Here is a 15,072-nt window from a genome sequence, read left to right on the forward strand (position 1 = left end):
GGGCAAGTGACGAAAAGCATGGGCAAAGAGGTATGTTTTAAGGAGTGTCTTAAAGGAGGAATGAAAGGTAGAGAGGTGGAGAGGTTTATGCAGGGGGTTCCAGAGCTTAGGGCTCAGGCAATAGAAGGCACGGCCATCAATGTTTGAGCAATTATAATCAGGGATGCTCAAGAGGGCAGAATTAGAGGACCGCAGACATTTTGGGGATGTGTGGGACTGAAGACGATTACAGAAATAGGGAGGGGCGAGGCCATGGAGGGATTTGGAAGCAAGGATGAGAATTTTGAAATTGAGGCATTGCTGAACCGGGAGCCAATGTTGGTCAGCGAGCACAGGGGTGATGGGTGAGCGGGATTTGGTGCAAGTTAGTATATGGGCAGAAAAGTTTTGGATGACCTCAAGTTTACATAGGTCATTATCGCTTTGGGATGTCCTGGGTTCTGGAAAGGTGCTATATAAATGCAAGTCCTTTCTTTCATACGAATTACTTATCCATATATTTCACTCTCCCTATTTATGTTGCATTGACCCCATCTGCTGCTCATGACCATCCCTTCTCAGCTCTTTCTCTTTCCCTGCCTCATGTTTGTTCCAGGTTTCAGTGGCATTTTCCATTGGACAGATGCACCACTTTGCCTGACAGCGGAACTGCCGACCGCTTTTCAGCGCGTTAGGGCCTAAGTTTCCCAAATAAAAAATAAGTTCTTTTTTTTGGCCCCTCAGCGCTGAAAATAAAAACCCTAAGTTTTCTTCCAGCATGTGCATCTTCTGGTACCGACACTACCTGAGCCGATCTCGCAGGACGGGGCTTCCAGTGGGTGCCTGAAACGCACAGCGCATGCGCTCCAAAAGAAAAACGGCCAACTAATTGCGCATGCATGAAAAAAAAATGTTAAATGCACTGCGCATCGCTTCACAGCAGGTGAGAATTTATTTTATGCTTATAATAGGTCTTATTTTAGGATTAATAGCAATAGCATCGAACCCTTCTCCTTATTTTGCAGAGTTAAGTTTAGTAGTGGTAGTTGGGGTTCGATGTGGTTTGTTGGTCGGGCATGGTGGGTCTTTTTTATTTTTAGTCTTGTTTTTAATTTATTTGAGTGGAATGTTAGTGGTATTCGCTTATACAGCAGTGGATGCCATTATTGAATCTATAAACATTTCCCATTTAAACGCCTGGACTCCCGTTATGACGGTAGGAGGAAGCTCTGGACAAAAGTTTGCTGGACGGAACACTTGGCTGTTAACGAAGATTTTATGGGTGCGGAAATATTTTCGCTGGTCTCATCATCAAATACGTGAATCATAATTATAGTCCCCCGACTTAAATTATCCACTCTTAACTTTAATCAAAATATATTTAAGATCCAGAAATGCTGGAACACACTTTAGGCTAGGGGCTACTGTTTGTGGTATAATAATCATCTATGAGGAGTCCCTTCGGCCGGGGATAGGAGCAGCCCAGCCCGGATTTCTCTAACTGAAGGTAAGGTTTTTTCCTATGGTGTTTCCTACTGTGCGCCGGTTTGAAAAATTTTGTTGGTGGGGAAAGTTAGCCTCATGCCCAGAAATGGCGCAAAACTTTCTTTTACAGGTACACCAGTGCCGGAATGTCTGGCGCCAATCATTCTGGCGCTGGTAGTAGACGCCGGCGCCCCAACATTGGGGAATCTTTCAACTGAGCTTCAACGCCAAAAGTAACACTGAGCGCCCAAAAAACAGCACCCAGTGCTGGGCAAAATTGGGGCCTTAGTGAGGTGAGTCAATGGACCAAGATTCCTCCAACACAATTGGGCCTGAGTTTGGTCGGCTTACTGTCGGCTGCCGCTGAGTTTTCTCGGCGGTCTCGATGTTTTCTGGGTGCTCTCCCCGCCGAGCGAGTTTGGTCAGGTCCTCACGCCGGCGGGGAGAGAAGGCCGCTGGGGAGCGTCCGTTGGCATGAGCCTGCGTGCAACGCCGACAAAAGTCCTCCCGCCCGCTGAGTTCCCAGTTTGGTCCGGGCGGTCCTCCGCTCCAGCAGCAGAAGAGACTGCCGCGTGGAGGCATGTCTTACCTGAACGGTAAATATGAAGACCTGCAAGAAAAGGGTATTCCGTTTCTTTTCTTTATTTCTTTTGCAGGGGTGTTGGTCGATGGGATCCTCTGAAGGATTTCTCGTAGTTTTTAAAAAATGTTTTGAAATGTTTTATTTTTCCCGTTCCCCCCTCCCTGGGCCTGACTCTATCCTTGGCCTAACTCTGCCGAGGATGGTATTTGCCGCCCAGAATGCGACCTACCGCCCACTGCTGCTCAGAATCGGCGTGTAAGGCCCGTTTATCCCACATTTTATCACAAACCTTCCGCTCAAAGTACCGTCAGGATCTTAACAGTCCTTTCGACAAACGGTACTTGGCCGGAACTTAGGCTTCACCAAACTCGGGCCCAATAATCCCTCAATTGTCTATCACTTAAATCTGGGATATGTTGCCACAAGCACAAACCAAATGAAAAAGTTGTAGAAGATCATTGTATCAAAAGTTTTCATGAATTTCCTTGGTATGTTTTATTAAGTTTGGCGTGATTTATGCTGAGTGAAGGAAGACAAGGCAAAGTAGAGGCTGACTAAAGGGCAGTCAGATCCTAGGCCGTGGGCTTTTGATAGTTCGCATTCATTCTATTCTTGAGGTTTTAACTATTCCGTGTGTACAGATCCCTCGCAGATGGCCGTGGAAGCTTGCCTTATTTTTGATGTTCATGGTCTTCCATCTTACCTCATTTTACAGTTTCAACTTCCTGTGGAAAATGGTACAAGATGCGGAATAACTTGTTTCTTGAGTGAAATTACTCTTAATACTCACCTAACCACCGTCACAATTCTAACTGGTGACTCAGTATCCCAGGCTTCTTTTGTACACATTTATTTAAAATAGTGGAAAAAATAAATTTTAAAAAATTATACTCACTGTACACAGCACTTAAAGGGCTAGATCTGAGTCCTGAAGACTCACTTTGTTGCTTAAGAATCAGAAGTTGTAGAAGGATCGGGTGGCGCAGTAGGCTGCATATTGACCTTAGAGGGTATGGAGAGAAGGCAGGAATGGGGTACTGAAGTTGCATGATCAGCCATGTTCATATTGAATGGTGGTGCAGGCTCGAAGGGCCAAATGGCCTACTCCTGCACCTATTTTCTATGTTTCTATGTTTTATCTCTGGGACCTTGATTTGGATCCAGCCCATACTTCTGGGATGAAATTCTCCTGCCTCTTCTGGTTGAGGTTAATGCGATCTCAATCCATTTCTCAGTGGCCATGGATTGATAATGTATAACTGCCGCTAATTCGGCACATACCGTCAGATCCATTCAGAGAGACTTGCTGAGCTGTCTCTGAGTTGGAGCAGTGTATCAGCGGATGTGCCTGTGAGGGAGCAGAGTATCTGATAGTGCAGTGTATTTGAGGATATAACTGTCAGGGGTCTGGTGTTTCAGAGGGAGTGACGGTGAGAGGCAGAGTATCAGTGTAGTGTTTCGGAGGGTACAACAACAACAACTTTTATTTATATAGCGCCTTTAACGGAGTAAAATGTCCCAAGGCACTTCACATCAGTGTTATAAGGCAAAACAGATAAATTTGACACCGAGCCACATAAGAAGAAATTACAGCAGATGACCAAAGCTTGGTTAAGGAGGTAGGTTTTAAGGAGAGACTTAAAGGAGGAAAGAGAGGTAGAGAGGCGGAGAGGTTTAGGGAGGGATTTTCAGAGCTTAGGGCCCAAGCAGCTGAAGGCACGGCCACCAATAGTGTAGCAGTTATAATCAGGAATGCTGAAGAGAACAGAATTTGAAGAGTGCAGACATCTCGGGAGGGTTGTGGGGCTGAAAGATGATGAAAATGGTGATGGTACGGCAGTCAGCGGTGCAGTGTGTAGGGATCATCTCATGCCGTATCTTTTTTTATAACAGATTTGTAGCGTTAGAGACAGTAATATAAGAACATAAGAACATAAGAAATAGGAACAGGAGTAGGCCATACGGCCCCTCGAGCCTGTTCCGCCATTCAATAAGATCATGGCTGATCTGATCATGGACTCAGGTCCACTTCCCCGCCCGCTCCCCATAACTACTTATCCCCTTATAATTTAAGAAACTGTCTATTTCTGTCTTAAATTTATTCAATGTCCCAGCTTCCACAGCTCCACAGATTCCACAGATTTACAACTCTCTGAGAGAAGAAATTTCTCCTCATCTCTGTTTTAAATGGGTGGCCCCTTATTCTAAGATCATGCCCTCTAGTTCTAGTCACCCCCATCAGTGGAAACATCCTCTCTGCATCCACCTTGTCAAGCCCCCTCATAATCTTATACATTTCGATAAGATCACTTCTCATTCTTCTGAACGCCAATGAGTAGAGGCCCAAGCTACTCAACCTTTCCTCATAAGTCAACCCCCTCATCTCTAAACCTAGTGAACCTTCTCTGAACTGCCTCCAAAGCAAGTATATCCTTTCGTAAATATGGAAACCAAAACTGCACGCAGTATTCCAGGTGTGGCCTCACCAATACCCTGTATAGCTGTAGCAAGACTTCCCTGCTTTTATACTCCATCTCCTTGCAATAAAGGCCAAGATTTCATTGGCCTTCCTGATCACTTGCTGTACCTGCATTCTAACCTTTTGTTTTTCATGCACAAGTACCCCCAGGTCCCGTTGTATTGCAGCACTTTGCAATCTTTCTCTTTTAAATAATAACTTGCTCTTTGATTTTTTTTCTGCCAAAGTGCATGACCTTACACTTTCCAACATTATACTCCATCTGCCAAATTTTTGCCCACTCACTTAGCCTTTGTCCTTTTGCAGATTTTTTGTGTCCTCCTCACATATTGCTTTTCCTCCCATCTTTGTATCGTCAGCAAACTTGGCTACTTTACACTTGGTCCCTTCTTCCAAGTTGTTAATATAGATTGTAAATAGTTGGGGTCCCAGCACTGATCCCTGCGGCACCCCACTAGTTACTGGTTGCCAACCTGAGAATGAACCATTTATTCCGACTCTCTGTTCTCTGTTTGTTAGCCAATCCTCTATCCATGCTGATATATTACCCCCAAACCCGTGAACTTTTATCTTGTGCAGTAACCTTTTATGTGGCACCTTGTCAAATGCCTTCTGGAAGTCCAAAAACATCACATCCACTGGCTCCCCTTTATCCACCCTGTTTGTTACATCCTCAAAGAATTCCAGCAAATTTGTCAAACATGACTTCCCCTTCATAAATCCATGCTGACTCTGCCTGACCGAATTTTGCTTTTCCAAATGTCCTGTTACTGCTTCTTTAATAATGGACTCCAACATTTTCCCAACCTGATATGTCTGATAATTAACCTAATTTACTATTTATTCATCTTGAGACAAAATACAGAGCAGTACATGCAGTCCTATATCTAGAAACCTATATGTAAAGAACTTCTCCGGAGTCTTGACAATCCAGGTTTGGGGTCATGCTTTCGGTGACCTTGCCTTGATGGTAGTTAAAGTCCTAACTGAATTTCAGTCAGTTTGTATTCTTATAGATTTCATTAGGTAGGACAAATGTAGACATCATATATCATTATTTATCCTGTTGATACAACTACTGTTGTTCAGTTATTAGCTTTACCCCCTGTCATGTACATCCCTGATGTCTTATCTCTTCTAATCTTCATTGCAAAGGAAATGTTTCCTCACACTGCCGCACTAAAGGCCTCTTTATTCAGCTGTTGCCTCTCTGGTATATTTTATCTTAACGATGCTTAGCTCAATATTATATAATTCTATATAATGCCAATTAGCTTATTCTATTTCATAATCTATATGTGCCTATCCTTACGGACTAAAATGTCTTTGGCCCTGAAATTCATCCTTCTCCAATGCTATCAGTGTCATTGTGTTCAAAGGATAGGATTTGTGAGCACACAGTTTAAACCAATGTTGCCTACATTAGCTTTTCAATCTTAATGCTATAAAATAAATACTTGCATTTATATAGCACCTTTCATGACAACCGGATGTCTCAAAGTGCTTTACAGCCAATGAAGTACTTTTTTTTTGAAGTGTTGTCACTGTTGTAATGTAAGAAACACAGCAGCCAATTAGCGCACAGCAAACTCCCATAAACAGCAATGACCAGATAATGTGTTTTTTTTGTTATATTGATTGAGGGATAAATATTGGTCAAGACACCGGGGATAACTCCCCTGCTCTTCTTTGAAATAGTGCCAAGGGATCTTTTGCGTCCACTTGAGCAAGTAGACAGGGCCTCGGTTTAACATCTCATCCGAAAGACAGCACCTCCAACAGTGCAGAGCTCCCTCAGCACTGCTCTGGAATGTCAGTCTAGATTTTTCATGCTCAAGTCCCTGGAGTGGGGGACTTGAACCCACAACCTTCTGACTTAGAGGCGAGTGTGCTACCCACTGAGCCACAGCTATACAGAAATAATGTAAAAACATATCTATCATCTTACATAGTGTATCAGGGAGTGATGGTGAGGGGCAGTGTATCAGTGCAGTGTCCCAGAGGATATGACAATCGGGTGTGGTGCGACAGGGTGAGTGACACTGAAGGGAGGCACCACTTTTTACTCAAGTCTACTTTATCATTAAATTTACCAAAGGCGGAAAAATTGGCCAATACATTCCGTTTGGATACAATAGAAAAGCAATTTTCAGACAGGCTAAAAGAAATAGCTGCAAAAACATTCTCCTGTTTTTTTTTCTTTCAGGGCAATGTAGTTTTATTTAGAGTTGGTGTACTTGGTCACTGTTGTGTATCTGTAAAGCATGCATTCCCATGTTCCGCCACCATGGAGCGCACCCCCTGAAGTCCCAAGGGATCCCAGCATCCCTTGTGAGCACTGTATATAAGCCGGCCCCTAAGGCCTGCTCCTCACTCTGGAGTGTCTTAATAAAGACTGAGGTCACTGTTACTTTAACCTCCCTGTATGCAGCCTCATCTGTGTTAGGAACACAATAGTCACCGCCTTTGTCCCTTCTGACACGACGTGCTTGGCCAGCTCCCCGGGCCGCAGCAGGCACACGGCGATCTGGATCTCCCGGGAGCTGATGTTGCGGCGCTTGTTGTAATGGGCCAGGTGGGAAGCCTCACCCGCGATGCGCTAGAAAATATCATTCACAAACGACTTCATGATGCCCATGGCCTTGGAGGAGATACTGGTGGCGGAGTGAACCTGCTTTATCACTTTGTAGGTGTAGATGGAGTAACTCTCCTTCCTCGACTTTCTGCGCTTCTTGCCGCCCTTCCGTTGTGTTTTCTTGATTGTTTTCTTGCCGCCTTTCTTGGCAGTAACTGTTTCCTTTACATCAACCATCGTGGCGTTCAGTCAGGCGCAGATTTAAAGTTTCAGCTCTTGTCACATCTAAAATAAAAACGTTTCTCCATAAGATTGTCACAGCTGGATGTACCTGACTGTGGAGATACCAGCTGTGGAACACCTGGCTGAGGTTGAATCGTGGAGCTGTGAAGGTTATTTTGAGTTTCATTCAGTGCCAACATTTAGGATTTAATGAGTTAACGATTTACTGATCTCACTGTATCTTTTAACGCGTATGGTTTACAGGAATAGAAGGATAGAGAGAATAATGAACTCTCTGTTCTATCTCTTTCAATCCCATACATTAAAACAAAGAAATAACTTGCCTTTATATAGTGCCTTTCTTGTGTGCAGGACATCCTAAAGTGCTTCACAGCCAATTGCTGTAAGTTGATGGGGGATGATTGTTGGGACACCAGGAGCGCTTCCTACACTTCTTCAAACAAAAATGCCTTCAGGTCTTTTACATTACACTGCAAAATGAGGAAATCATCAATAAAAACATGGGTGCTGGCAAAATCTAATTTTTTTTGACTATCTTTGTGTCATGTATGTACTTTTGTGATCACTAGCCACTAGATGGCGTTACTGTTGGAGACAATTGGGCTGCACGCACGTGTGTGCAGCCCAGGTATAAAAGGCCAGCCATTTTGTATATTAGTCACTTTGGGCCTTGATAAAGCAGAGCCACGGTCATACTTCTTGGAGCTAAAGAGTACTCAGTCTAACAGTTATTTCATACACAACATTTGGCGATGAGCCAACAAGAACCTTTGCATGCAAAAATGAGCATAATTGGATTGTTGGAGCGATTTGTGGAAGGAGAAGATTGAGCAGACTTTGTGAGCCGTTTGAGCCAGTTCTTCGTGGCCAACAAAATGGAGGAGGTCGGCGACGCAGGTCGGCGCCGGGCGGTGTTGCTTACGTTTCGCGGTCCAAAAATTTATGGTCTGATAAAGAATCTACTCCTGCCTGTGAGTCCAACAGAGAAGACGTGTGAAGAATTGTGTACACTGGTACAGGACCACCTTAAGCCAGATGAAGGCATCATCATCTTGAGATACAGATTTCACATGCACATTCGCTCAGAGGGCCAGAATGTGGCGGAATTCGTTGCCGACCTGAGATGTCTACTGGGACCATGTAAGTTCGGGGCTGTGGGACTTCTTTGTAATTGGCATCAACCACGAAGTGATCCTGCGTAAACTATTGACGGTGGAGACGTTGGACTCGAACAGGGCCATCACGATCGCTCAGTCATGCATGATGACGGATAGAAGTCTAAAGCAGATATCAGTGAAAAATCAAAACTCGGCAAGTACTGTAAATGTGATTGATTCAGCGTTCAACAGAATGGCACATAGCAGGGCCTAACCGACTGTGTATGCAAAACCTGTGGATGCCCAAAATCCGCCAGCGGGAATGCATCCGATTTCTCGCAGTGCCGATTTAAGCAATATAATTGCAAAGGCTGTCTGAGAGTGGGGCATCTCTAGCGCAAGTGTCCGCAGATGAGCAAGCGTGCTGCGACACACCACGTGGAGGATGATGGTCAGACTAGCGCGGATCCGGATACGCAAACCGAGATATCAGAGGAGGAATGTATGGACTGTACTCATTCCTAACTAAGAGCAAACCGATAATGATCAACGTGAAATTTAATGAGTTGCCGGTATTGATGGAACTGGACACGGGGGCACGTCAATCGATACTGAATCAGAGGGCATTCAACAAACTGTGGGATACTAAGACTGTGAGGCCAGTCAATGCCAAGTTGCGCACGTACACCAAAAAACTGATAACGGTGATTGGCAGTGCCACATTTAAAGTGTCATATGACGGTGCGGTTTATGAGTTACCGCTCTGGATTGTACCAGGCAATGGTCCAATGCTGTTCGGCAGGAACTGGCTTGAAAAAATCAGATGTGATTGGAACGACATCAAAGCGTTGTCGTCGGAGAAAGATAGATGTGCCCAAGTACTGAGCAAGTTCCCCTCGCTGTTCAAACCAGACATCGGCAACTTCACGGGAGCCAAGGTGCAGATCCATGTGGACTTGGATGCAAGCCCCATCCATCATAAAGCTTGGGCAGTTCCGTATATGATGAGGGAGAAGGTCAAAATTGAACTAGACAGACTGCAGCGTGAAGGGATCATATCACCGGTTGAATTTAATGAATGGACCAGCCCCACTGTTCCTGTGCTGAAAAGTGATGGCACAGTCAGAATCTGTGGAGACTACAAGGCTACGATTAACAGGGTTTCGAAACAGGATCAGTACCCATTACCGAAGGCTGATGACTTGTTTGCAATGCTAGCCGGGGGGAAGTCGTTTAGCAAACTGGACTTGACTTCGGCCTACATGACACAGGAGCTGGTCAAGATGTCGAAGAGACTTACGTGCATTAACACGCATAAAGGACTGTTTATTTATCACAGGTGCCCTTTTGGAATTCGCTTGGCTGCAGCAATATTTCAAAGGAACATGGAGAGTCTACTGAAGTCCGTTCCCAGACACTCGATGACATCCTGATCACAGGTCGTGACTCCAAGGAACATCTGAACAACCTAGAAGAGGTTCTACATCATCTGGACAAAGTGGGACTCAGACTGAAACGCTCGAAGTGCGTCTTCATGGCACCAGAAGTCAAATTCCTGGGGAGAAAAATTGCTGCTGACGGCATCAGGCCCACAGACGCGAAAACCAAGGCCATCAAGAATGCACCCAAGCCGTAGAATGTGACGGAGCTGCGTTCGTTCCTGGGTCTACTCAACTACTTCAGTAACTTCCTACCTAAATTGAGCACCTTATTAGAACCACTGCATATGCTGCTAAGAAAAGGTGCCAACTGGGTGTGGGGTGCATCTCAAGACAGAGCTTTTGAGAAAGCCACTAATCTGCTTTGCTCTAACAAGCTGCTGGTACATGATGACCCATGTAAACGTTTAGTATTGGCCTGTGATGCTTCGTCATATGGAATTGATTGTGTACTCCAACAAGCTAATGAGTCGGGTAAACTACAGCCAGTCGCATATGCTTCAAAAAGTTTGTCTAAAGCGGAAAGAGCCTTCAGCATGTTAGAGAAAGAAGCACTAGCCTGTGTGTATGGGGTTAAAAAGATGCATCAGTACCTGTTTGGTCTTCGGTTTGAACTGGAGACAGATCACAAGCTGCTCATTTCACTGTTCTCTGAAAACAAAGATATCAATACCAATGCTTCATCCCGCATCCAGAGGTGGGCGCTGACATTATCCGCTTATGATTATATCATTCACCATAGACCTGGCACCGAGAATTGTGTCGATGCTTTGAGCCGTCTGCCGTTGCCCACACCGGAGGTGGAAACGCCACAACCGGCGGACCTATTGTTAGTTATGGATGCTTTTGAGAGTGAAGGAACCCGTGTCACAGCTCAATAAGTTAAGACCTGAACCAGCCAGGACCCAATTTTATCGGTAGTGTAAAGTTGCATCCTCAAAGGTGATTGGTCTGTCATACCCAAATGTGTGAGGAGACCAAACCTTACATTCGTCGCAAAGACGAACTGTCTATTCAGTCGGATTGTATACTGTGGGGCAATCGTGTTGTTATGCCCAAGAAAGGGAGAGAGAAATTTGTACGTGAGCTACATAGCACACATCCCGGCATTGTAATGATGAAAGCCATTGCCAGGTCTAATGTATGGTGGCCGAGAATTGACTCTGAGCTGGAACCATGTGTGCATCAGTGCAATACTTGCATGCAGCTCAACAAAGCACCAGCAGAATCGCCGCTGAGTCTGTGGTTGTGGCCGTCCAAACCATGGTCCAGGATCCACATAGACTTTGCAGGTCTCTTCCTGAGGAAGATGTTTTTAGTTGTGGTGGATGCATACTCGAAGTGGATAGAAACATAGAAACATAGAAAATAGGTGCAGGAGTAGGCCATTCGCCCCTTTGAGCCAGCACCACCATTCAATAAGATCATGGCTGATCATTCACCTCAGTACCCTTTTCATGCTTTCTTTCCATACCCTTTGATCCCTTTAGCCGTAAGGGCCATATCTAACTCCCTCTTGAATATATCCAATGAACTGGCATCAACAACTTTCTGCGGTAGGGAATTGCACAGGTTAACAACTCTCTGAGTGAAGAAGTTTCTCCTCATCTCAGTCCTAAATGGCTTACCCCTCATCCTTAGACTGTGACTCCTGGTTCTGGACTTCCCCAACATCGGGAACATTCATCCTGCATCTAACCTGTCCAGTCCCGTCAGAATTTTATATGTTTCTATGAGATCCCCTCTCATCATTCTAAACTCCAGTAAATCCAGTCTTTCCTCATAAGAACGTAAGAACATAAGAATTAGGAACAGGAGTAGGTCATCTAGCCCCTCGAGCCTGCTCTGCCACTCAACAAGATTATGGCTGATCTGGCCATGGACTCAGCTCCACTTACCCGCCCGCTCCCCATAACCCTTAATTCCCTTATTGGTTAAAAATCTATCTATCTGTGATTTGAATACATTCAATGAGCTAGCCTCAACTGCTTCCCTGGGCAGAGAATTCCACAGATTCACAACCATCTGGGAGAAGAAATTCCTTCTCAACTCAGTTTTAAATTGGCTCCCCCGTATTTTGAGGCTGTGCCCCCTAGTTCTAGTCTCCCCGACCAGTGGAAACAATCTCTCTGCCTCTATCTTGTCTATCCCTTTCATTATTTTAAATGTTTCTATAAGATCATCCCTCATCCTTCTGAACTCCGAGTAAAGACCCAGTCTACTCAATCTATCATCATAAGGTAACCCCCTCATCTCCGGAATCAGCCTAGTGAAGCGTCTCTGTACTCCCTCCAAATCTAGTATATCCTTCCTTAAGTAAGGTGACCAAAACTGCATGCAGTACTCCGGGTGCGGTCTCGCCAATACCCTGTACAGTTGCAGCAGGACCTCCCTGCTTTTGTACTCCATCCCTCTCGCAATGAAGGCCAACATTCCATTCACCTTCCTGATTACCTGCTGCACCTGCAAACTAACTTTTTGGGATTCATGCACAAGGACCCCCAGGTCCCTCTGCAACGCAGCATGTTGTAATTTCTCCCCATTCAAATAATATTCCCTTTTACTGTTTTTTTTCCCAAGGTGGATGACCTCACATTTTCCGACATTGTATTCCATCTGCCAAACCTTAGCCCATTCGCTTAACCTATCTAAATCGCTTTGCAGCCTCTCTGTGTCCTCTACACAACCCGCTTTCCCACTAATCTTTGTGTCATCTGCAAATTTTGTTACACTACACTCCGTCCCCTCTTCCAGGTCATCTATGTATATTGTAAACAGTTGTGGTCCCAGCACCGATCCCTGTGACACACCACTAACCACCGATTTCCAATCCGAAAAGGACCCATTTATCCCGACTCTCTGCTTTCTGTTAGCCAGCCAATTCTCGATCCATGCTAATACATTTCCTCTGACTCCGCGTACCTTTATCTTCCGCAATAACCTTTTGTGTGGCACCTTATCGAATGCCTTTTGGAAATCTAAATACACTACATCCATCGGTACATCTCTATCCACCATGCTCGTTATATCCTCAAAGAATTCCAGTAAATTAGTTAAACATGATTTCCCCTTCATGAATCCAAGTTGTGTCTGCTTGATTGCACTATTCCTATCTAGATGTCCCGCTATTTCTTCCTTATGTCAGTCCTGCCATCCCGGGGATCAGTCTGGTGAACCTTCGCTGCACTCCCTCAAAAGCAAGAATGTCCTTCCTCAGAGTAGGAGACCAAAACTGAACACAATATTCCAGGTGAGGCCTCGCTAAGGCCCTGTACAACTGCAGTAAGACCTCCCTGCTCCTATACTCAAATCCCTAGCTATGAAGGCCAACATATCACTTGCCTTCTTCACCGCCTGCTGTACCTGCATGCCAACTTTCAATGACTGATGGACCATGACACCCAAGTCTCGTTGCATATTTCCTTTTCCTAATCTGCCGCCATTCAGATAATATTCTGCCTTCCTGTTTTTGCCCCCAAAGTGGATAACCTCACAATTATCCACATTATACTGCATCTGCCATGCGTTTGCCCACTCACCTAATCTGGCCAAGTCACCCTGCAGCCTCTTAGTGTCCTCCTCACAGCTCACACCGCCACTCAGCTTAGTGTCATCTGCAAACTTGGAGATAGTACACTCAATTCCTTCATCTAAATCATTGATGTATATTGTAAATAGCTGGGATCCCAACACTGAGCCCTGCGGCACCCCACTAGTCACTGCCTGCCATTCTGAAAAGGACCCATTTATCCAGACTCTCTGCTTCCTGTCTGCCAACCAGTTCTCTATCCACGTCAGTACATTACCCTCAATACCATGTGCTTTAACTTTGCACACCAATCTCTTGTATGGGACCTTGTCAAAAGCCTTTTGAAAGTCCAAATATACCACATCCACTGGTTCTCCCTTGTCCACTCTACTAGTTACATCCTCAAAAAATTCTAGAAGATTTGTCAAGCATGATTTCCCTTTCATAAATCCATGCTGACTTGGACCGATCCTGTCACTGCTTTCCAAATGATAGATTTTTGTGCTCAAGGTTCTGGAGCGGGACTTGAAACCACAACCTTCTGACTCAGAGGTGAGGGTGCTGCCCACTGAGTCATGGCTGAGGAATCTAGAGTGTACAATCATGTCATCCAGCACATCCACAGCTACCATTGAGAATCTCAGTGTCATGTTCGCGACACATGGTCAGCCTGCCATCGTTGTTAGCAACAACGGATCGTGCTTCACCAATCAGGAGTTTCAAGAGTTCATGAAACTCAATGGTATCAAACATGTAAGGTCAGCACTGTTCAAATCTGCATCCAATGGGCAAGCAGAACATGCTGTCCACATCATAAAGCAGAGTATGAAGCGAGTAACCCAAGGGTCACTGCAGATCCGCCTGTCATGCATACTGCTTAGTTACAAGACAACACCACACACGCTTACCGGGGTCTCGCCTGCTGAACTAATGATGAAGAGAGGTCTTAAGACCAAGCTATCTCTTGTACACCCTGACTTGAATAATCATGTTGCATATAGAAGACAAAGTCAGCAAGGGTATCATCATCGCGCAGCTGTGTCACGCGATATTTCTGTAAATGATCCTGTATATGTTCAGGGTCCCAAGTGGATCGCTGGTACTGTCATGGCCAAGAGTATTTATTGTCAAGCTCAAAAATGGGCAAACATGCAGGAAACATATGGATCAGACAAAACTGCGGCACACAGATGACCCGGAACAGTCAGAGGAAGAGCAATCGACGACCAACCAACCTACCCCCAGTCATCAGAGGACTCAGTGATCATCAGTGAATCGGGACTTTCAATCACTGACATGTTCAATGAAAATGGACTTTCAATCCTTGACATGGCCATTGCCACTCCCACCAGGTCAGCCACCCAGCCACCAGTCACAACAGACACTGAACACTCAAACAAGGCTGGAGTTGAACTGAGATGGTCAACCCTGGAGTGTAAAACACCGGACCGTCTCAATTTGTAAAAGACTGTGTTAATATCTTAGAGGGGGATATTGTCATGTATGTACTTTTGGGATCACTAGCCACTAGATGGCGTCACTGTTGGAGGCCATTGGGCTGCACACATGTGTGTGCAGCCCAAGTATAAAAGGCCAGCCATTTTGTATATTAGTCACTTTGGGCCTTAATCAAGCAGAGCCAAGGTCATACCTCTTAGAAATA

General features: G+C 45.1%; 1 protein-coding gene across 1 annotated transcript in view; it reads left to right on the forward strand.

Annotated features, from left to right (window-relative positions):
* The first annotated feature begins 856 nt into the window (after positions 1–856).
* Positions 857–15,072, forward strand: part of zmynd10 (zinc finger, MYND-type containing 10) — a 296,351-nt gene continuing 282,135 nt past the window's right edge. The window contains exon 1 of the mRNA XM_070895743.1: positions 857–922. Within this exon, the coding sequence (XP_070751844.1) occupies positions 897–922 (26 nt within the window). The 5' untranslated portion in view covers positions 857–896. The remainder of the gene's footprint in view (positions 923–15,072) is intronic.

This window comes from Pristiophorus japonicus, chromosome 12 (assembly GCF_044704955.1).
Source record: "Pristiophorus japonicus isolate sPriJap1 chromosome 12, sPriJap1.hap1, whole genome shotgun sequence".
NCBI lineage: Eukaryota > Metazoa > Chordata > Chondrichthyes > Pristiophoridae > Pristiophorus > Pristiophorus japonicus.